Source organism: Rhinatrema bivittatum, chromosome 7, assembly GCF_901001135.1.
Source record: "Rhinatrema bivittatum chromosome 7, aRhiBiv1.1, whole genome shotgun sequence".
NCBI lineage: Eukaryota > Metazoa > Chordata > Amphibia > Gymnophiona > Rhinatrematidae > Rhinatrema > Rhinatrema bivittatum.
In genome coordinates this window covers 234,385,073-234,407,739 of record NC_042621.1, presented here as the reverse complement: position 1 = coordinate 234,407,739, position 22,667 = coordinate 234,385,073, and the positions used below count along the sequence as shown (strand labels likewise).

Here is a 22,667-nt window from a genome sequence, read left to right as displayed (position 1 = left end):
TCAGGTACCTTACTGGGATCAGGTACTCACTCCTTGAGGGCCTGATCTCCCTGCCTCGATGCCTGTTACTATCTACTTCTGCCTGGTGGAATTATCAACCTTACAGCTACCATCTAGTGAGTAATCTATTCTCAGTCTGTCTCATCTACAGCTCTGTCATGCTGGGAAACCTACACCTGGATATCCCTATACCATCTTGGTGAGACAGGTTCCCTCTGCCGAGAGTCCCTGGACTGCTACCTCTGGATCAATTCACTACTGCCACCTCTGGTGGTATACATCAGCTGTACAATAAAAGACAAAACTCTGTGTTTGTGTGTCCTGTGTCTAGCCCAGTACTGTGGCTCCCCAAGGGGCTCCTTCCCGTGGGCGTGGTCATGTCCCACAGTACCCAAGAATCCACTCAAATACCTCGAAACCATAACACACGCTGATGTATCAGTGTGTTCATTGCCACTTGTGTAGCAACAAATTGGTCGCTCTTTTCCCGAGTCAGGTTTCTCTCATAATTTTTCTTATCAATCTGCAATTGTTTTTCTAATTGTAAGATTCCTGAAGCCAATCGTTTATGTCTAGCTGCTAACTGGGCTATAATATCCTTCCTTAGGGCCGCCTTGGCTGGTTCCCAAAACAAAATTGGGGTGTCTTGATGTGCTCCATTACAGAGCAGATATTCCTCGCATTGCTTTATCATGTATTCTCAGAATGATTGATCTGTATGTAAATAATGTGGAAAGCGCCAACGAGGATGCGTATCAGTTGGATGAAACCAATCAAGTCAATCCACACCGGCACATGGTCAGAGATGGGTAGACCAATTTGTATCTCAAAAATCTCAGACAACGTTTCCTGATCTGTTAGGAGGTAGTCTATCCTAGATAGAGTGCTGTGAGCACAAGAGATGTGAGTATATTTTCCTTCTGAAGGATGGAGAGTTCATAACGTGTCCACCAATGCCAAACTCTGACAAAGATTCCACTCCCTTATGTGAAGTCTTCATAGCTGATAACAGCCCTGAGGATCAATCAAGTTGACTATTGAGGACATGATTGAAATCTCCTCCCACTACCATCGGGAAATTGGCATAATCCAACAGCAACTTAACTAGGCCTACAAAAAGGGTATGGTCATATCAGGTGTGTACATGTTTTACAATACTATTAGTTTACCATATAACATTTTTTCCACAATCCAATATCTCCCCTCTTGATTCCCTATTATCTTAGAGATAGATTTTAAAGGGAGCGCGCACGGCCTACATGTGCGCACGCTACCTGGCGCGTGCTCATGTACGCCCGATTTTATAACTTGTGTGAGCAGGCGTATGCAAGCTTTAACATCAGGGGTCGGGGTGCGCAAGGGGGTGCACAATTGTGCACCTTGCGTGCGCCAATCCGCGCTACCTTTCCCCGTTCCCTCCGCCTAACCTGACCTTCCCACCCCTTCCCCTAACCTTTCCCCCCCTAGCCCTACTCTAACCCCCCCAAAATTTTAATTTTACCTTTTGCGCCTGTCTCTGGGCAGGCGCAAGTTGTGCGCGGCGGCAGTCTGTAGGCACGCGATCCTCCGACACAGCGGCAACGGCCGCTCTGTCGGAGGCCTCTGGCCCCACCCCACCCTGCCCCAGACCAGCCCACCCCGCCCCTGCCTTTGCCCCCACCCCTTTTGTAAAGCCCAGGGACTTACACGTGTCCCGGGGCTTTAGGCCCGGCGCGCGAAACCTTTTTAAAATCCGGTCCTCAGTGTCAGAAAAGGGTATCACTTTATCTATTAGAATCACCACTCCTGTTCTCCTAGCCTCAGATTGAGCGGAATAAACCCTTCCCACCCACTGTCTTTTTAACTTTTGATGTTCTGCTGTGGATATCGTATTTTATAACACATGTGCGCTGACATGCACGTAATAAAATAGCCGCTTCCATGTGCATGTGCTGGGAACCGTGTAGGTCTGAAATCGACCCCACAGTGTGGCTACATTTTAGAAAACCGTTTTACCCAGAGAAATAGCCATTTATATGGGTAAATACTTTTTGAAAATTGTCCTCTAGGAAGGTAATTTTAAAAGTCATTTTATCCTCTGGTGAAGGACTTTTTAAAAACTGCCCATCTAATGCCTCTATGCATGAACTTCTATCCTCAGTGATAAAAGATGGGTTTTTATTTATGCACATACATTTGAATTTTCAAATGTATGCACATATTTTCTCTTAGAAAAACTTCCAGCACAAATTACAAGGTGTAAATATATGTGGGTATTTTTTCTGGGATAAAAAATGACTACAGCCAGTCAGCACTTTATAGACTAACCAATTTATTGAGGCATGAGCTTTCGAGGACAGAGTCCACTTTGTCAGATGCGGCAGTGTTTTTCAGGGGAAAAGTATCCTGAGAAAATTGGCGCAGATCTCTATTTGCTCATTTTTTAATTTCTCACCTTGTGTCATTTTTGCTACACCAGACTAATATGGCTATCCCTCTGAAGATTTTCTGGGATAGTTTTCAAAGAGACAGTACACGCAGACTTTCATTTTGAAAATTTGTATAAAGTCCACGGGTAAAAAGAATCCAAAGAATTTGTACCAATGAAGCGGGCCGATACAGTACAGTGCGCTCCGATGGAGCGCACTGTTAGCTGGCATTTGAACGCGCATTTTGGACGCGCTAGCTTTACCCCTTATTCAGTAAGGGGTAATAGTGCGTCCAAAACACGCGTCCAACCCCCCCAACCTAATAGCACCCGCAACATGCAAATGCATGTTGATGGCCCTATTAGGTATTCCCGCGCGATTCAGAAAGCAAAATGTGCAGCCAAGCCGCACATTTTGCTTTCAGAAATTAGCGCCTATCCAAAGGTAGGTGCTAATTTCTCCGGCACTGTGAAAGTGCACAGAAAAGCAGTAAAAACTGCTTTTCTGTGCGCCCTCCAACTTAATATCATGGCGATATTAAGTTGGAGGTCCCGAAAGTTTCAAAAAGTAAAAAAAAAAAAAATTTAAAATGGGCCCGCGGCTGGCGGGTCGAAAACCAGACGCTCAATTTTGCCGTCGTCCGGTTTCCGAACCCTTGGCTGTCAGCAGGCTCGAGAACCAACACTGGCAAAATTGAGCGTCGGCTGTCAAACCCGCTGACAGCCGCCGCTTCCGTCAAAAACGAGGCGCTAGGGTCGCGGTAGTGTCCCTAGTGCCTCTTTTTACCGCCGGGCCTAATTTAAATAAATTAAAATACTGTATCACGCATACAGGAGAGTGGCCTGTGTGTGCGCTGGGAGAGCGGGCGCTCGCCTGCTCTCCCGCGATTTTACTGTATCGGCCCGAAGGTAATTACTATGAATCTGCATTTATTTGACACAAGTGTATAAAACATGACAAATCAACCCATTTTTGTTTTACTTCAAACGAACCCAAAAATTAAAACAAATTTAACCATTTCATCAATTTTTTTGGGGGGGGGGGAATGGTGCACACTATTGGCAAATAGAGAATCGTTACTTCAGCACTGCACGTTGGGTGACTACACTGAAGAAAATCTTTTTCAATTTGATTCATTTTATTACATGCTTCTTTCTAATACTATATTAGCCAATAGTGCATACTATTTCCCAAAAATGAACCCCCCAAAAATCTCCAAAAAATGAAAAAAACTAAAAGAAGATAAACAAATAGTATGCACATCCCAAGCAGTTGCAAAATTACCCCTATAACTGTACTTTACTTTAGAAGAATTACATGAGGAACAGACACAGTTATAGACCAGAGAACCACATCCCTTCCTGCTGCAACACAGCCCAAACCTATTATGAGGATCCTTCATTGCTTCTCATTCAGAGATGCAGTCCCTTAGAAAAACCTTATAGTAACAAATCTTCATCTAATACATATTTTATGACTACTTTCTCGCAAACATGTAATTACCTTTGTATGTCTGCCTGTTGCATCACTATTTCAGCACAGCATTCTGGGTGACCACACTGAAGAAAATCTTTTTCAAGTCGACTCATTTTATCACACGCTTCCAGTAGCATTATTATTAACTGAGATGATCCAAATGAAATCTCTTTGAAATTCTGAGCAAATTGTATCTGAATTAATATTCTCCTGGGGAGAAAATGTATATATTACAATTATCTTCTAAAAAACAAACTGATAAGCAACTAACCAATAAGATTAGTAATCTAAAAAGAATCCAAGTATAGTTATCAATCGTTTAACTGCCTTCCCAATTATAAATCTATAAAATGAAAAACATACTAGTCTCTAGGTCCAAATTAAAAACTCACACAATTGGTCATGTTATGTTGGGATCTGAAAATTATTTTGTATAAATATTGTGCTGTTGAAATGTTGATATACTAATTCATTTTTAAGTTTAGAAAGAATATGAATATTGGCACTTATTCTAGCCTTCAACTGATATTGATAAAAAAACAAAATAGGGTAGTCCATAAGTTTGCACTATTTAGTGAATGAGGCTATCAAATTTCTTATGTACCTATAGAATTACATATTTTTAAGCATAGTTAGTGATATGTGCTATTTAAAAGAAAAGTGCAGATATAATTTCTTATAAAAAAAAGTCTACTGTATATAAGATATGCTTCTTTAAGCTTTTGGTTTCTCATTAATTCTTTACAAACATCCATAACATACAAATAATTTAATAAACATATTTTACATAAAATATTCAGTTTATGGCTTTAAGTAGTACTTTCTCTAAATGGTCAATGATAATTACACACTAATATTTTAACAACATCTTCAGTGACTAAACTTTTGTGACTAATCTTTTTATAATTGAAATATAGGCATCTCTCAAGATGCATAAACTGTGGACCATGACTTGTATAGACCTGAAGCACCAGTAAGAGGTACGGCTTTGCATTCATTTAAAATGAATGTGTAAAATGAAACAAAGGAGGTTCTTTTCACTTCATTCCAAAAGGAATGAACTTAAAATAGCCTCCTATAAAAATACACCCACAATTTTGGGTATATTTTCATATTTGTGATTTAAAAATAAAAAAAACCAGGCCTTCAACAGGATCAGGCCTTGGCCTAGACTCATTGCTGCGGCTTAAGCCAGGCGCATCCTGGAGGACTGGTCCCATCACTGAGGCCTTACATCAAAATGATGCTGTCTGGACCAGAGGAAGATGCCACAGTGATGTCACTCCAGCACATCCTTCAAGTGGATGGCATCATTTTAAAATGAATGATGAAGAAATAGTTAGACCTAGGCTAAGCCTTGCAACATGACTAAGCTTTGGCACTAGCACAGGCCTTGGACTGGGCCCTGATGCTGAGTCTAGGCCTCAATACTGGGACCAGGCCTCAGGCTGGGCCTTGGCATGGGACTGGGCCTCAGGTCAGGCCTTGGTGCTGAAAAGAGGCTTGGAGCCATACCTCAGTGCTAGAACCAGGTCTCAGGCCGGGCCTCTGTGCCAAGATTAGGTGTCAGGCTGGGCGTTAATGCTGAAACCAGGCTTTTGGCTGTGCCCTGACGTCCGAACCAAGCCTCGGGCTGGGCCTGGTGACAGAACCAGGTTTTGGGCCAGGCCCTGGTGCCGGAACCAGGCTTCGGCATTGGGACCAGGTTTTGGGCCTGGACTAGGCCTCAGGCCAAGTCCCAATATCAGGCCTAGTATTCAGGTCGGGCCTCAATGTCGAGGCCTGGTCCCAGCAGAGGCCTATTTTTCTGTTTGGGGTTTTTTTTTGTGTGGTTCAGTTTTTCTTTTGTTTTTTTGTGGGGGTTGTTTTAATTTTTTACAATTTTGCAAGCCAAACCAAAAAGTAAATGAACCAAATATGGATTTAAAAAACCCCAAAACAAAAAAAAAAAAACTAAACCAAAGATTTTGGGGCTGCATGTCCCTAGTAAGCAGCATCATTCAGCAATCAGCAGACAGGAGTGCTTTTGCATCCCTCCAGCCAGTGAATAGGAGAATTCTCTGGATTTGTAAAATGAATTCTGGAGAGGTGGCAGATTGGTTGGGGGCTGTGTAGGGTGCAGGGAAAGGATCTCCTGATCTCTTTATTGTGAAACCAGCAAGGGCTTCTAGCAGGAGAGAGGGGATGTTGGGGGGGGGGGGGGGGTGTTCAGGTTTTATCTGTATATGGTGATCAGTGAGGGGGGATCAGGGGCCACCTAAAAAGGTCATGCTTGAACTATCTGAAAGGACAGGACAAATCTATGCATGAATTTTAAGTGCATACATTTTGAAAATGTAATCTATGTGCATAGTTGTAGGCTCTGCTCTCCCCACTCTTAGAATGCCCTCATCTTAAAATTGCAAAAGAAAGCAATGTTGATAAGTATTAAACTATTTTATTAACCAGTGATAAGAAAACAATATTCAAACAATCAAGAAGAAAGAATGCCATGTTGTTAAACAATGCAGGTATGTTTTAGAAACTATCGGACCGATACAGTACAGTGCGAGTCCAAAATGCGCGTCCAACCCCCCCCGAACCTAATAGCGCCCGCAACATGCAAATGCATGTTGATGGCCCTATTAGGTATTCCTGCGCGATTAAGTAAGCAAACTATGCAGCCAAGCCGCACATTTTGCTTTCAGAAATTAGCGCCTACCCAATGGTAGGCGCTAATTTCTCCGGGCACCGAGAAAGTGCACAGAAAAGCAGTAAAAACTGCTTTTCTGTGCACCCTCCAACTTAATATCATGGCGATATTAAGTCGGAGGTCCTGAATGTTTAAAAAAGTAAAAAATTAAAAAAAAATTGTAAAATGGGCCCGCGGCTATTGGGTCGAAAACCGGACGCTCAATTTTGCCGGCGTCCGGATTCCAAGCCCGTGGCTGTCAGCGGGCTTGAGAACCGACGCCGGCAATATTGAGCGTCAGCTGTCAAACCCGCTGACAGCCACTGCTTCTGTCAAAAAAGAGCCGCTAGGGATGTGCTAGTGTCCCTAGCTCCTCTTTTTACCGCCGGGCCTAATTTAAATAAATTAAGATACAGAATCGCGCGCACAGGAGAGCGGGCATTCGCCCGCTCTCTCGCATTTTTACTGTATCGGCCCATATGTTGGGAACAATCTACATGGATGAACACCCATTTGAAAATTGCCATTTATACGCCTATGAAATTGTATAGCTATAATAAGGAAACACTAGAGTGTTTGGACCCTTGCAATATCTGTGATTAAGCAAAATCCTCAAGACATGCTGATATGACATTTTCAGTTTTGCCTTGGGAGAGAGTCACAGTAGCTATTGATCAAAACTCTAATTTATCCAAAGAAATTAACTAATAAGAAGCAGGAGGATTCCCTATTCAGATAACTAGATTTGCTATTGATGACTGATTTTCCAGAGAAATAGTCCTGTTACTGTGGAGTGGAAGTAAAGAAGTGCATGACTCAAGAATACTTGAAGAAAAAAGTCACCTGGCTTTCAGAGACGATATGAAGAATGTCAGTTCTGATTCCTGGTTAGAGTTAGTCTTTATCATAGATTTAAAAATATTAATAGTATTCTTCAAAATTGCACAAGCCTAAAAGAACAGTATGGAAATTAAAAATTGCATATTATATGGCTTCAGTTACAAAATCAAAGAAAGCAAATCAAGGACTATGATTGGCAAAACCACATGATTCTATAACACACTATTCTTTACTGTGATTGCAACATTTCACATGAATAAGTTGAATATAAACATTTTTTTTACTTTAAAAGATAAACATGTATCGTAGGGGAAATATATTTATTTATTTATTTGTGAACTTTTATTTACCGACGTTCGGAAAACACATCACGCCGGTTTACAATGAACTGAAAAGAATGGAAAATTACAATGAACGAGGAAGGGGAAAAGGGGGCAGGCTAGAAAAAGGAGGAGGCAGGGAAGGGAACGAGAGAGGCTAAGAGGGAAAAATAAAGGAACGCAGAAAGGAAAAACAATTGAAACCAGATTAAGTGGTTATAAAACTGTGATTATCATATACCAATATAGAGGATAGATAATTCAAACTATGAGAAACAATTGAATGCTATATACAATTGAAGGCTATATACAAGGAAGGCTGTGTACAGTAGAGGGTTGTAAGCCTATTAACCAATTAACTTATTAACCAAGGTATCTACTTTATTATTAAGATAGGGGTGGGCACATCTCTGATCTTCAGGGGTTACAAAAATGGTTGGGTTTTCAGGATATCTCTAATGAATATGCATTAGAAAGATATGCATACTATTGAGGAAGAGTGCATGCAAATGTCTCATATGATATCCTGAAAACCAAACTAGACTGTCAAGGACCAGAAGGATCTTCATCCCTGTTTTAGAATAATAAATGCATTCAGTTACTTCTTGGGTCTCATAATTCACCTGGTGCGAGCCCAACACATACAGTAGATAATATAAGCCATGCTTGTAGACTATACAGATAGGGGCAGATTTTAAAAAGTTGCGCGAGCGCGTACTTTTGTTCGCGCAGCAGGCGCGAACAAAAGTACGCCTGATTTTATAAGATAGGCGCGTATCTTATACAGTCTTGAATTTTTTGACTAAATCTCTATTGATCTCTTCTGCCTGCCTTGGAGGCCTAGAAGTTATCTCCAAAAAAAGATATAGATGGCATAGATAAAGGCTATTACAATGGTGCAGAACCTTCATTACAGAATGAGAATTAAAGACCTTGTGAAGGAGTGTCCTTACTACCCCTCCTTGACCTGTGTGGGACCAGGCTAGATGCCTGGTCCACCTTAAATTCCTATGGAGGGAGAGAGCTCTGTGGGCAGGAGCCAGCTAGAGAGGTGAAGAGGCAGAGCCCAGCTGGGATCAGAAGACCAGACCCAGGTCTCCAGCAAGAGGCAGCTCCTCTATACATTGCTGACCTAAGGTGAATCCTGTATGTGAATGGTGATGTTACTGTGACTACTGCTGAAGGAAAGCATATATGCTGTGATTTTATGTACACTGTAAATAAAAGTACTAAAAGAAGCCTTGAACGTTCATTTACTGTGCCACAGACCTAAATATGTTTATTCTAGAGGAGAAAACATGCAGGAGAAAATGACAGTGTTATTAAACATCAAATGTACTAATGCAGAAGAAGTAAATATTTTTCAAAGGAAAGAATGATCTATAAAAAAAGATCATAACATGAAACTCCAAGGAGGTTAGATTCAGGAGCAACATTGGAAAATATTTCTGCATGGAATGGGTGGTAGATATGTGGAATGGCCTCTCAGTGGTGATGGTGGAGTCAGAAACAGTATTGAAATTCAAGAAAGCAAGGGATAAGTACATAGTATCTCTTAATGTGAAGAACTGAGAAAGCCAGAGATCAAATGGGGTCCATGGCATTCCACCAGGAATGAAACGGAGGATACTAAATGGGTCTTATGGGCCATATCTATTGTTATATAATCTGTAAAAACATTATAACTATGTAAATGGACTTGCTATTTTCCTTTTCTAAGATTAACCATAGTGCCTCCTCCTTTTCCCTGCCCACTGCATTTGCTGTTGTGTCCTGCGCCCGTGGACGGCCACGGGCGCAGCCCCCTACCTCCACCGGGCCGGTGCCCAGCACCCCAGGGATGGTCCGCAGTCTGGCTGCCCACTGGGGAGCCATCCCTGCTCCTCCCTCGTGGCGCTCTGCTGGCTTTCCTCCTCGGAGGAAATCCAAGATGGCTGCCGCCATCTTTAGGCACGAGGCCATGCCCCCCTGCTGGATTTAAAGGGACCTGATCCCTTTAATGATACTCACCTGCTTCCAATGATCCAGAGCAGAGGAAGTATTTAAGGAGGCTTCCTCTGCTCATTCCTCGACTTGGCAATGTCTCCTGTGAGCTTTGTCCAGTCCGCTTGCCTCAGTGAGTTCCTTGAGCTTGGCTTCTGGTTCCTGCTTCGTCTTCCTGGTTCCTGACTTTGGATTGGCTTATGGTGATTTCCTGGTTCCTGACTTCGGATTGGCTTACGGTGATTCTCTGGTTCCTGACTTCGGATTGGCAAGTGGTGATCCTCTGGCGTACAACTTCGGACTGGTGAGCGACGACCCTCTGGCACTCGACCTAGGACTTCTTCAAGACTACCGTCTCCAAGGGCCTGCCTAAGTCCCAGTGGCCCGGGTCCCTACGGGCTCCTCCTGGGGGGACCGTGGGCTTCCAGGGCGAAGCTCCAGTTGGCCCTTGCACCGTTTCCCTGACCTCCCTAGGTCCACCTAAGTCCCAGCGGTCGGGTCCCTACGGGCTCCTCCCGGGGGGACCGCAGACCACCAGTGGTGAAGACACAGCGCCTCATCTCGTCTCTTCATCGCCTCCGTGTTCGCCTCAGCCTCCAGTGCCAAGGGTCAGCTGGTCCCGCCTCCTGTTCTGCCTCGCCACCCGAAGAGAGAGCCTACGGATCCTCCAAAAGTTATACCATGCTCTGGTCGGCCAAGGGTCCACAAGCCTGAGCATAACATTTGCATAGAGCAGTTGCTCCAGTACTATATTTTACATAAAGTCCTACTGTTCCCCTCCCCCTTTCAGCCTACTGTGTTCTTCCTGGCTACATCCAGTCATTGGACTAATTATGCATTTTTTCTGTAATAGCAGCAATATCCAAATTGGCTTTTGCCACTGGGGCCTCAATGTCTAGGATTTTATTACAGACCTCTAAAGTCATGCTTCTCTCCTTTTCACAAAAAGCTCCTGCTGTACTCTAGAATAGTGATACTAATTTTATTTCATTAATGGTATAATAGAGCTGAAAGAATATTTTTTCATGGCATATACATTGCTTCTGATCACCAATAGAACAATAGAGGAAATTTTTAATAATACATATTTTTTAAATTTATATTCCACTCTTTGACACTTCAAAGCAGATTACATTCAGGTACTGGAGGTAAATGATTCATTTATAAAATTTTATCTTCCCCATTGAAAATATTGGGATGCTGTCAATGATGAAGCTTAAGCTTGTGTAATTTTTACACCAGAGTAAAACTGCCACAAAACTAATAAATAAGCCCCAAAGTATGATGAAGAAAGTACGGGCAAAACTATGCAACCGCCCCCCCCCCCCCCAAAAAAAAAAAAAACCCAACCACAAACAAAAATAACAGTAAACAAATCACAAGCATATAAGTTAATTCTAAATATTAACATAGGAAGAGGGGGTCCTAATAAAAGAGTTCATAGCTATATATGATATACATTTGAAAAGACATTCATAATCTGCTGAAGAGTTGTCTTATTTGGTCTCATACTCATGCACTACAGCATCATCAGATTTTTCTTTAATTATTCTTATAAAAATTAACAGTATCCACTTCATAAACCGCAAATATGGACATTAACACATCAGGATTTTTTCTCTCACCAGTTTTTCTTTTTCAGCTTTTTCTTCTTTTAAAACTGCCTGGATGAGGTTAAGAGTGGTTTTGTACCAAAACTCAGCATCTGCATCTATTTGTTGTACTTCCTCTGACAGAATCTTAGCTTGCCCATAGTTGTTCTCCTGGTTAGCCAGCACAGCTAATAAGTACAAACACTTTGATGCAGCATACTTGTCATCCATTTCCTAAGAGCGAGATAATTCACATAGACAGTATGTTAGGTCATGCATCCATCTGTTCTCTAATTATCAAGCTACTGTAAATAAGATCATACTAAATCTACAAAGGCAATGGAGTGCTAGATTTGGTGCAAAACTACAATAACTGTTTATTGTTTTTAAAGAGCTGCAATTTAGCTTTGCATATTTATTATAAAATATGAAAATTAACAAACAAAAAAAAAAGAATAGAATTTTAAAAGCGTGGCTTGCATTTAAAAGCCCATGTACGCAAGTATAGAGTGGGCAAACTGGTAGACTAATTTGAAAGTGTGAATGTCCCTCACACGAGCGTGTTTTAAAATTCGCTAACATATGTACATTAAAGTTGGAAAAGTCCTAAGGAAGATACGTGAAGTAGGTTAGTTTAAGTGACCTCTTAAAATTAGGAGCATACTTATGCGTGCTAGGGGCTGGATTTTCAAAGGGTTACACACGCCGGGCCTATTTTAAATAGGGCGGGGTCAGAGGCTCTGCTGTGCCAGGGATTGCATGCCGGCAGTTGGCCAGCGCGCACAACTTACTTCAGCCCCAGGGCTGAAGTAAGTTTTGAAACGAAACCAAGAAATCAAAAAAGGAAGGGGGGGAAAGGGCAGGGGAGGTAGGGGAAGGGAAGGTGGGGTGGGGGGTAAGGGAACGGGGGAAGGCAGTGCGGCTCGGCGCGCGCCGGGCAGCACACACACATGTATGGCTTCACACACATTTTAAAATCTATCCCTAGGTGTATTTTTAATCTTACACACGTAAATGTGTGCATGATTAAAAATTCAAGTGTATGTTCGCTTGGGCACCCGTGCGCTCTTTTGAAGATTAGCCTGAAAGTGAAGAAAAATTTTATAAGAAGCTTCTACATACATACTGCTTCTAAACTAACCAGTATGTAACTTCATTCAAGTAAGTAATATATGCTCTAGCTTGTATTTCATCATAAGGGTGTTCATATACAAAGAATCCATTCTATTTTATCAAACTTTTGATATCAAATCTCATCATGTATATGTGCTAGTGTGGATTGTGAATGGGATTTGGCGTGGCATATCATGATGGTTCACAAGAGATTTTCCATGTCAAAACGCAGGGGAGGTATTTTCAAAGGAGTTACATATGTAAATATAAAATTATCGTAAAAATTTCCAAAAGTCCATTTATGTGCTTAAAGAACACTTACACTTGTGAAACCTGTTAACAATTCAAAGGTATATATTGTTGCAATTTTCAAAAGCCCATTTATATGTGTAAAGCCCAGTTTTAAGAGGATAACTTTCAAACAACTGCGCGGTGGCATATACGCATGTATGTCACCGTGTGTACTTTTACCATAATATTTTATAACATGCGCGTATCATATATGCACTTATTATAAAATACCAAAAACAGAAGCCAACTCCTCTCAATATTGACAATCAAAAAGCACCAAAGAGAGGGAAATAGAATACAATCCTATTACCACGAACCAATTCAAACAAGAAACAATATCATAGGCAAATGCTCAAAAATTGTAATCTACTGTCTCTCGCCCGCAATGGGCCTCAGGCTGTCATCAGCCTTCTGAGCAGTTCTTTTGTAATCATTTATTGTCTCTTGTACTTCTGCTACTAAAAAATATATTATTCAATGTTTTAACAATACTTTATTAACGCATCTATTAAAATGGTATAGACCTAAGGTCTCTGTCTTGAAAACGGAATACTTAACCAATTCAGATGCTCATCAGCCACCAATTTTTGACTAAAAACAAATTCTTGAATTTTCACCCGACATGGGCCATGTTTCGACTATTACAGTCTTCTTCAGGGGAAATAAATATTATCCACCATCGGCACAATATTCTCTTAAACCCGGACACTCAGCTAACGTCTCTTCAAAGTCATTCAAGACTAAATGCGTTAATAAAGTATTGTTAAAAAATTGAATAATATATTTTTTAGTAGCAGAAGTACAAGAGACAATAAATGATTACAAAAGAACTGCTCAGAAGGCTGACGACTGCCTGAGGCCCATTGCGGGCGAGAGACCGTAGATTACAATTTTTGAGCATTTGCCTATGATATTGTCTCTTGTTTGAATTGGCTCGTGTTAATAGGATTGTATTCTATTTCCCTCTCTTTGGTGCTTATTATAAAATATGCATATGTTTACCCTACAACATACTAGAGATGTGAATCGGTACCGGACTCGTTTCCGGTATTGGGTTCGTAGTAAAACCACGGGAAATCTTCGTTCGCAGTTTTGAATGCTTTTTTTTCCGGCTGTCCGGAGTCGAAAAAAAACAAAACCACCCCGACCCTTTAAATCTCATTATTTAGAATCCCCCACCCTCCTGACCCCCCAAAACTTTTCTAAAGTACCTGGTGGTCAGTGGGGGTCCCAGGAGCGATCTCCTGCTCTCGGGCCATCGGCTGCCAGTAAACAAAATAGCGCCAATGAACCTTTGCCCTTACCATGTGACAGGGACTATCGGTGCCATTGGCCGGCCCCTTTCACATGGTAGGAGCAATGGACGGCCGGCGCCATCTAGCAGGAGATCACTACCGGGACCCCCTGGACCACCAGGTACTTTAGAACAGTCTTAGGAGGTCAGGAGGGTGGGGGATTCTAAATAATCAGATTTAAAGGGTTGGGCGGGTTAGGGGGTTGTTTTTGTGTGCCCTTTCTTCCCGCCCCCTACTCCTATTGCTTTCGGGGACCCTCCGATTCCCGATGGATGAGAAAATATCGTACAATATTTTCATCCGTCAGAAAAACAATTCACATCCCTACAACATACACTGAAACCAGGTATTTCAATATATTGAATGCGCTTACTTTACCCACTTGTTTTAAAAATATATGTGCATATATTTTACATGCAAAAATAAAACAGGACCTATATGAGTCGAGATTTACACGCATAAATTGTTATATTTTAAAACATTCATGCATGAGTAAAATTATCAGTTTTACCAATTACTCCACTAGTACACTCAGTCCTTCTCCAGGTCATCAAGCCCCTCCCGGTTCTTCGGCCTGAACTCCCCCCAGTTCATCCAGACCTCCCACCAGTTCAGTACTGGACAGTAAACACATTTAATATCACTTATTCCAGATAATTAGCAGATGCAAAATGACATAAGTTGGCAAATGTACACAAGGGTCTTTTAAAATACAGGCATAACTGTTGGACCTGCCCAGGAATGCCCTAGAGCACCCCTTTTTACGCATGTCTATATGCACATGAAAGTGAAAATATGTGCGTTTTTTAAACCTTTATACAGTAAGGAATATGCGAATAGAGGCTACTCATGCACATATATGCTAATCTTTACGTGTGTAACATTCAGAAAACTCCCCTTTATGTATGTAAATCTTTTTGAAAATTACCCCTTAATCTAACAGCAAAAGAATGTCATATTGAATTGCTGCATATTTCAACAAATATATTAATCTTTCTTTCCTCCGCCATAAGAAATATTGCTAGTTTCAAAGGAAGAGCAGGACTATGACAAGTAACTAATGGCTACAGTTCAGCACGACTGATGATACTTTTCCATTTAAAATGAAATTAAATGCAATATGCAGTATTAAAAATAAGCTGACATTTTTGTAAATTCAAAAATAATTTGTTATATTGTTAAAAAGAAGTGTGACAGAAGATTAATTTCAGATTGTCCTTAGAACTTATACATAACTGTCTATTGCTGAAATTCTATTTTTATTGCTTATTTTTTCAATGTTAAATTGATTTAGTGGTAACGAAAACCACCATAGGCTCTGTTTTTACTATTTTTCTCTTCTAGGTCCATGGTTAATAAGTAGTTAAGTGGTAAAACACATTTGATAATAGTGACCTGGGGTTATATCAAAGATAACTGCAATCTGACTCTAACCTGTCGCTGGAGCTCCATATACCAGATCTCTTACCTTTTTATATTATTTTGCTCTTGATTTGGTTAAAAGGAAGTGGAGGACTAGAATTTCTCTCCAAATCTGGTTTCCCCTTGCACGCAGGTTATGGAATGGCTCCTGCTATGGCAAGCAAATGAGGACCCCCGCAGGCATAATTCAAGCAATTTCAGCAGACCAGTTCCCAGAGATTACCCTGAGCCTTGGTGCTCCTGGCACCAGTTCAGCATCTTAGCTTTGCCAAGTAAGTTGGACTGAAGTCTCTCCTTCCTCTTTCAAAGCAGACTGGCTAGAAGCTGGCCTGATCACCTACTATGATGCACTAAGTCACCTGCTAAGTATCTGTTAAAAACTGCCCCCCCTTTTTTTTTTTTGTATATTTTTTGATTTCTTTGGAACAGACTACCACACAACAATTTAAATCAACATGGAGGGAGTCCAGTGGCCTCCAGGTTGTATTGAGGTGCCATGTGTTGGGAGGGTGAGCCGTGCCAATCACGGACAGGTCTTTCAAGGCAGAAGGACAAGGCTGGATGAGGCAAGGCTGGAAGACAAGAAACACAGGGATCAGAAATGCTGGTAACACACACTGCTAGGCAGGAGACCTGAGCCCTTTATCCTACAAGGGTCATAATGTCATCAAAGGGTGTCAGTACTGCTATCCTGCCATGGGCTCCTCAAGTGTCCGACTGACGGGCACACGTGTGCCTAGGGAACTTTGAGGAAGCAAAGGCATGGCGGTCTCCTGGGCTGTGGTTGGCAGCGGCAGTAGCAGTTGTCTGGTGGTTTCCCGCTGCATGGAGGGAGTCCAGTGGCCTCCAGGTTGTATTGAGGTGCCATGTGTCGGGAGGGTGAGCCGTGCCAATCACGGACAAGTCTTGCAATCAGCAGTTGTAACAGGCCCCTTATAGCTCTGCTAAGATTAAAATGCTCAAATATTCACCTGCAGTTCTTTGGATTACCAGGGTTTATGGTTTATCCAGCCTGGATGCAAGAACTAATGCCATTATACGAATGACAGGAGATTTTTAAATTTTACTGTCATGTTGGAGATGTCACAGGAACAATTGATTCCTTTGGTGGCCCTGATGGCAACTTTTAGACTTGAACCACAGAGACTGGGCACTCTGGATCTTTTTCAGATATAGGAATGCATTGTTTTATGATCAGAAAATCCAGGTATTCTTTGATGTTCGTAAAGCAACTCAGAAAAAGGATCATTTTTCCAGCTATACAAAAGAAATAATTTCTTTGGGTGGTATCTTTTTTCTTCACTTTCCAAGTGTGTTATTAAATATTTAAATATAAGATATGTTTTTCTGACCTGCGGAGCTTTCTTAAGAATAAAGTCGGTATTATGTCATCCTTCCTGGTTGTGGCTATGGTGTCTCTGACGCAATTCTATACTGGGATACATTTACTACTATTTTGGGGTTGAATATGCAGCTTTTATTTGGTTAGAATTTATTCTTTTGTTCTTTAACCTTTAACTTTCTTTTTGAATTCCCACCTATAAATTTTGGTCAGTTTGGATTTTGGTTCCTCTGCTTTGCCTATTTCTACTGTAGTATTCCTTTCTTTTTGTTCCTGATTACAGTGCGCACTGAATGTAAAATTTTAGAAATTCTGAACCCCCCCCCAAAAAAAAAATACCTAGGGTTTTAAAATACATAACATAAACATTTTGCATTTTAAATTTACTGAGGTCCATCTTCAGACACAGTCCAGATAGCAAAGTTAGGTGAATAAAGTTATCTGGCTAATTTTGAAGGTACATTCAATAGTGCAGCCGCAGAAATGAACATAGCCGTATTAGGGCTCTAACGCACATTATATCGCATATAAAGCAAAATTGCTTACCTTGTAATAGGTGTTATCCCAGGACAGCAGGATGTAGTCCTCACATATGGGTGACGTCACTGATGGAGCCTTATTGCGGGAAAACTTCTGTCAAAGTTTCTAGAAACTTTTGACTGGCACTGTGAGGCTTCTGAGCATGCCCAGCATGCCATGATATTATCTGCCACAGAGGTCTCACTCTAGTCTCGTATGTAGCAATAAGCTTTAGCAAAAATAAAATAATAAGAAGAAATGTGACCCAACTCCCCGGGGTGGCGGGTGGGTTCTGTGAGGACTATATCCTGCTGTCCTGGGATAACACCTATTACAAGGTAAGCAATTTTGCTTTATCCCAGGACAAGCAGGATGCTAGTCCTCACATATGGGTGATTAGCAAGCTAGAGGCTGAGTCATTTCGTAGAAAAGCAACAGTGAAGTATTGTTGTTGAAATTGAGTCAGCCGAAGATTACAGCAGGATGGATGTAGAAGGAGTTGGGATTAAACTGGAAACAAGTTCTTTAAGACAGATTGTCCATAGGCTGAATCTTGTCGTCCTTGTTTGTCCAAACAGTAATGAGCTGCAAAGGTGTGGAGAGAACTCATGTTGCTGCTTTACATATGTCAAGAATTGGCACTGAACGATAGTGTGCTACTGAGGTTGACATTGCTCTTACTGAATGTGCCTTTACTCGCCCTTGGAGAGGAAGGCCTGCTTTTTCATAGCAAAACTGTATGCAGTCTGCTAGCCAATTGGATAGAGTATGTTTACCCACTGCTTTACCCGGTTTGTTTGGATCATAGGAAACAAAAAGTTGATTGGATTTCCTGTGGAGTGCAGTGCGGTTTAAGTAGAAAGATAGGACACGCTTATAGTCCAAAGTATGTAAGGCACGTTCCCCTTGGTGAGAATGAGGCCTTGGGAAGAATGTAGGTAAAACTATGGATTGGTTCAAGTGGAATTCCGTAACTACTTTGGGAAGGAATTTTGGATGTGTATGGAGAACCACTCTGTCATGTAGGAATTTTGTATAGGGTGAGTATGTAACAAGTGCTTGTAATTCACTAACCCTTCTAGCTGATGTAATGGCTATGAGGAAGATAGTCTTCCATGTGAGAAATTTAAGTTTACAGGAATCTATGGTTCAAAAGGAGAACGCATGAGTCTTGTTAAAACCAGATTCAGGTCCCATTCTGTGACTGGTGGCCGAACTGGTGGATTAAGTTGAGTTAAACCTCTCATAAATCTACTGACGAGAGGTTGTGTGGATATTGGTGCATCGCCCATGTTGTTATGGTAAGCTGAGATTGCACTTAAATGTACCCTTACAGATGAGGTCTGGAGACCAGATTCTGAAAGATGGTATAAGTAGTCTAGTAGAGAAGTAGTGGGGCAAGTGAAAGGATCAATATTCTTTTGTCTGCACCACAAAGTGAATCTCTTCCATTTCGAAGAATAGTTCTTTCGTGTGGCAGGTTTACGTGAAGCTATAAGCACTTGAGATACATTGGTTGAAAGATTGAGTGGTTCTAAAATCAAGCTTTCAACATCCATGCTGTCAGGGATAGGGATTGAAGGTTGGGATGGCGCAACTGACCCTGATTCTGAGTTATGAGAGTGGGAGCTACTCCTAGATGAATTGGATCTCTGACTGAGAGGTGTAGAAGTGTGGGAAACCATACCTGTCGAGGCCAATATGGGGCTATGAGGATCATGATCCCCTTGTCCTGTTGTAGCTTCACTAGAGTTTTGGTTATGAGCGGTATTGGAGGATATGCGTATAGAAGGCCGAGTTCCAAGGGCGAGCAAAGGTGTCCTTGGCTGGCTGGTTCTTCTGTGTGTGTAGAGAACAGAATCTGTCCACTTTGTGATTCAGATGTGATGCAAAGAGGTCTATTGTTGGTTGTCCCCAACGTTGAAAAATCCTGGTCACTACTGAGGGATCCAGGGACAATTCGTTTGGTTGGAACTGGCGAATGAATCGATCCGCCACTACATTGTGAATGCCTGCCAGATAGGTGGCCCTGAGGGAGATTGAGTGGTTCAGGGCCCAGTCCCAAATCTGTGCAGCTTCTTGACAAAGGAGATGTGAGCCCATACCTCCTTATTTGTTGATATACCACATGGCCACTGTGTTGTCCGTTTGGATAAGAACAGTTTTGTGTGAAAGGCAGTCCTTGAACGCATCCAGTGCATAATGTATAGCTCGAAGTTCTAGGAAATTGATTTGAAATGTTGCTTCGAGTTCCATCCAAGTACCCTGGGTTTGGAGATTGTGTATGCGAGCTCCCCAACCAAAGGTGGATGCATCTGTAGTTAATGTTATCCATGGGACTGGTTGTTGGAAGGGTAGGCCCTTGCGCAAGTTGTCCTTGTTCGCCCACCAAAGTAGAGAGGAACGTAGCTGGTGGGTTACTTGGATTGGAGAGGACAGTGGTTGAATGGCTTGGATCCATTGTGATCTTAAAGTCCATTGAGTTATTCTCATGGCTAGCCTTGCCATAGGAGTGACATGAACTGTAGAGGCCATATGGCCTAGTATGGTTAGAAACTGATGAGCTGTTACTTGATTCTTTGAGTGAATCGAGTTTGCCAATAAGGATAATGTTTCTGCCCGATCCTCGGGTAGAAAAGCTTTTGAGAGGATTGTGTTCAATTCTGCTCCTATGAGGTGGAGTAGTTGAGGTGGAGTAAGATGGGACTTTTGGTAATTGATGAGAAAACCCGTGGAGTGGAGTACTGTGATAGTGTGATTGAGAGAAGACAGAGCTCCTTCTTGAGATTGACGTCTGATGAGCCAGTCGTCTAGATATGGAAAGATGTGGACACCTTGCTTGTGTAAATGTGCTGCTATTATTGCCAGACATTTTGTGAATACTCTGGGAGCAGAGGCAAGTCCGAATGGTAGTACTTTGTATTGGAAATGCTGATGACCCACCATGAAGTGCAGGTACTTGCGATGAGGAGGGAATATTGGAATGTGAGCATAAGTGTCTTGAAGATCCAGAGAACAAAGCCAATCAATTTTTGAAGTAATGGAAGCATGGTGCCTAGAGAGACCATCCTGAACATTTCTTTCTTCAGAAATCTGTTGAGATTTCTGAGGTCTAGGATGGGACGTAGGCCTCCGGTTTTCTTTGGAATGAGGACATAGCGAGAGTAGAATCCTCTGCCCTGCTGAGATCGGGGCACTGGTTCTACAGCCCTGGCTTTCAGAAGGGTGGATAATTCTACCTGTAACTGAAGTATGTGATTTTCGTTGAGATGAATTAGAGTCGGTGGAAAATCTGTGGGAATTGAAAGGAAATTCAGTTGGTATCCTTGAGATATTATGGAGAGAACCCATTGGTCTGTTATTGGTATCCAATTGTTGTAAAATTTGGATAATCTGCCACCAACTGGGAGTTCTGGTCGAGGATTTGAAGATAGGCTGAGTTCTCTGGGTGAATTTTCAAAAACCCACAGCAGGTCCAGTTTGTGAAGCAGGTTGTGGCCTAGCAGCCCTTTGCTGACGTGGTTGTGGTCTCTGTTGGGTTCTAGATGGTCTGGATCTAGGTGCAGGAGGGTAATATCTCCTTTGATGATAGAAAGGCCATCTTGTGTCTTTCCGTGGAGGCCTACGGGTAGGATGCGCAGAGGGGTCCTGTGGGAGGGAGGATAGTTGTCTCATTGTTTTTGTGTGCTCTTTTAATTGAGACACAGCTTCCTGCACTTTGGATCCGAATAAATTGTCTCCTGTGCAGGGGAAGTCAACTAATTTATCCTAGACCTCTGGCCTAAGGTCTGAGGCCTTGAGTCAAGCCCACCTTCTGGCACTAATGCCTGATGCAGCTACCCTTGAAGCCGTTTCAAAGCCATTGTAGGCAGCTCTGACTTCATGTTTTCCGGCTTCTAAGCCTTTGTTAACAATAGTTTGTGCAGCCTCCTTGTATTCATTTGGAAGAGATGGAATAAATTCTTCAATTTGTTTCCATAAGTTCCTTTGGTATTGGGTGATGTAAAGTTGATAGGATGAAATCCTAGAGTTCAACATTGCACCCTGAAAGACCTTGCAACCCAGGGAGTCCAAAAACCTGTGGTCCTTTCCTGGAGGATTTGTAGAGTGGACTCTTGTTCTTTTAGATCTTTTCTGTGCTGATTCAACAACTACTGAATGGTGGGGTAGTTGTGATTTTTTATATCCAAGAGTGGATTGCACTAAGTAAGTGGTGTCCACCCTTTTATTTACTGGAGAGACAGAACAGGGATGTTCCCAAAGACGATGTTATAGTTGTAGGAGAACATCATGTATGGGAATTGCTACCACCTGTTTTGGAGGGTCAACGAATTGCAAAACCTCCAAGGTCTGTTGTCTCGAATCTTGCTCTGATTCCAATTTGAAAGGGATAGAGTCAGCCATCTCCTGCACAAATGTGGTAAAAGTAAGATCTTCTGGCGGAGACTGTTTTCTAGGATGTGGTAGTGAGGGATCAGACATAAAGGCTTCTGATGAAGTGTCTGAGGCAGTGCCACTCCTTGTATCATATTCTGGAGTTTTTGGTTGTGGTACTGCAGGTTTAGGTGGAGGAATAAACCAGAAGGCCCTGGCAAAGGGTCTTCAGGAGAAGAGTCCTCTTCTCGTGGGTCACTTGGGAGAGAATCCAATAAATCCTGGTATCTTTTTTGTAAGAGAGAATATAGTGCTGCTTCTGAGGATCCTGGAGTCCCAGGAGGAAGTGGCACCGTTGATGTAATCTTTGGCATCGAAGGTATCGGTGTTTTTGATGTCTGTTTAGTGGGTTTCGTTGATGTACCACTTTTCTTTTGTGACGTGCAGCAGTAACGATAGGCACCGAGACTAGAACCGATGACGTCATCTGAATCGATGTAAACTCTGAAAAAAGAGGAGGCATCGACATCGGCATCGACGGTGTAGTCATGAGTGGCATCGCTGCGAGCGGCATAGGGATTTTCCTGGCATCAGGAGTGTACCCGGCATCGGCATCGTCGCTGGTACTAAAGCTGTCATCAGTATCGATTGTACCGGCATCGGTGACATCCCAGGTAGGGAGGAGGTCACCGGCATCGGCAATATCGCCAGCATCGGCGTGGTCGCCGGTAGATTTTCTTTTATCGCCTGCAGTACCGCTTCTTTGATCAATGCCGTCAAGTCTTGTGGTACTGGGGGAACGCTCGGCACCGGTGGAGGTGGAGAGAGTATTATAGGTTCCGCCGAGGGAGGCCTAGGTGCGGCGAGATGTGTTTGTGTTTCGGCCGCTTTTCGGACGGTTCCTCCTGCGAGGGAACTGACGGCGATGTTGAGGCATGACAATGCCTATGCCTATGTTTAGGCCTTACCTCAGTCTCTGATCGCACCGATACCATTGACGGCGCTGGCGAGGTTTTGTCCC

At 42.4% G+C, this 22,667-nt stretch overlaps 1 protein-coding gene across 2 annotated transcripts in view; it reads right to left on the bottom strand.

Moving 5' to 3' along the window:
• The window catches only part of CFAP46 (cilia and flagella associated protein 46), an 831,934-nt gene that overhangs the window by 295,207 nt on the left and 514,060 nt on the right, over positions 1-22,667 (bottom strand). For both annotated transcript variants that reach the window (XM_029609979.1, XM_029609980.1), the window contains exons 37-39: positions 11,324-11,524; positions 7,399-7,505; positions 3,912-4,094 (exon numbers count right to left, since the gene is read on the bottom strand). In XM_029609979.1, coding sequence (XP_029465839.1) covers positions 3,912-4,094; positions 7,399-7,505; positions 11,324-11,524 — 491 coding nt within the window. The remainder of the gene's footprint in view (positions 1-3,911; positions 4,095-7,398; positions 7,506-11,323; positions 11,525-22,667) is intronic.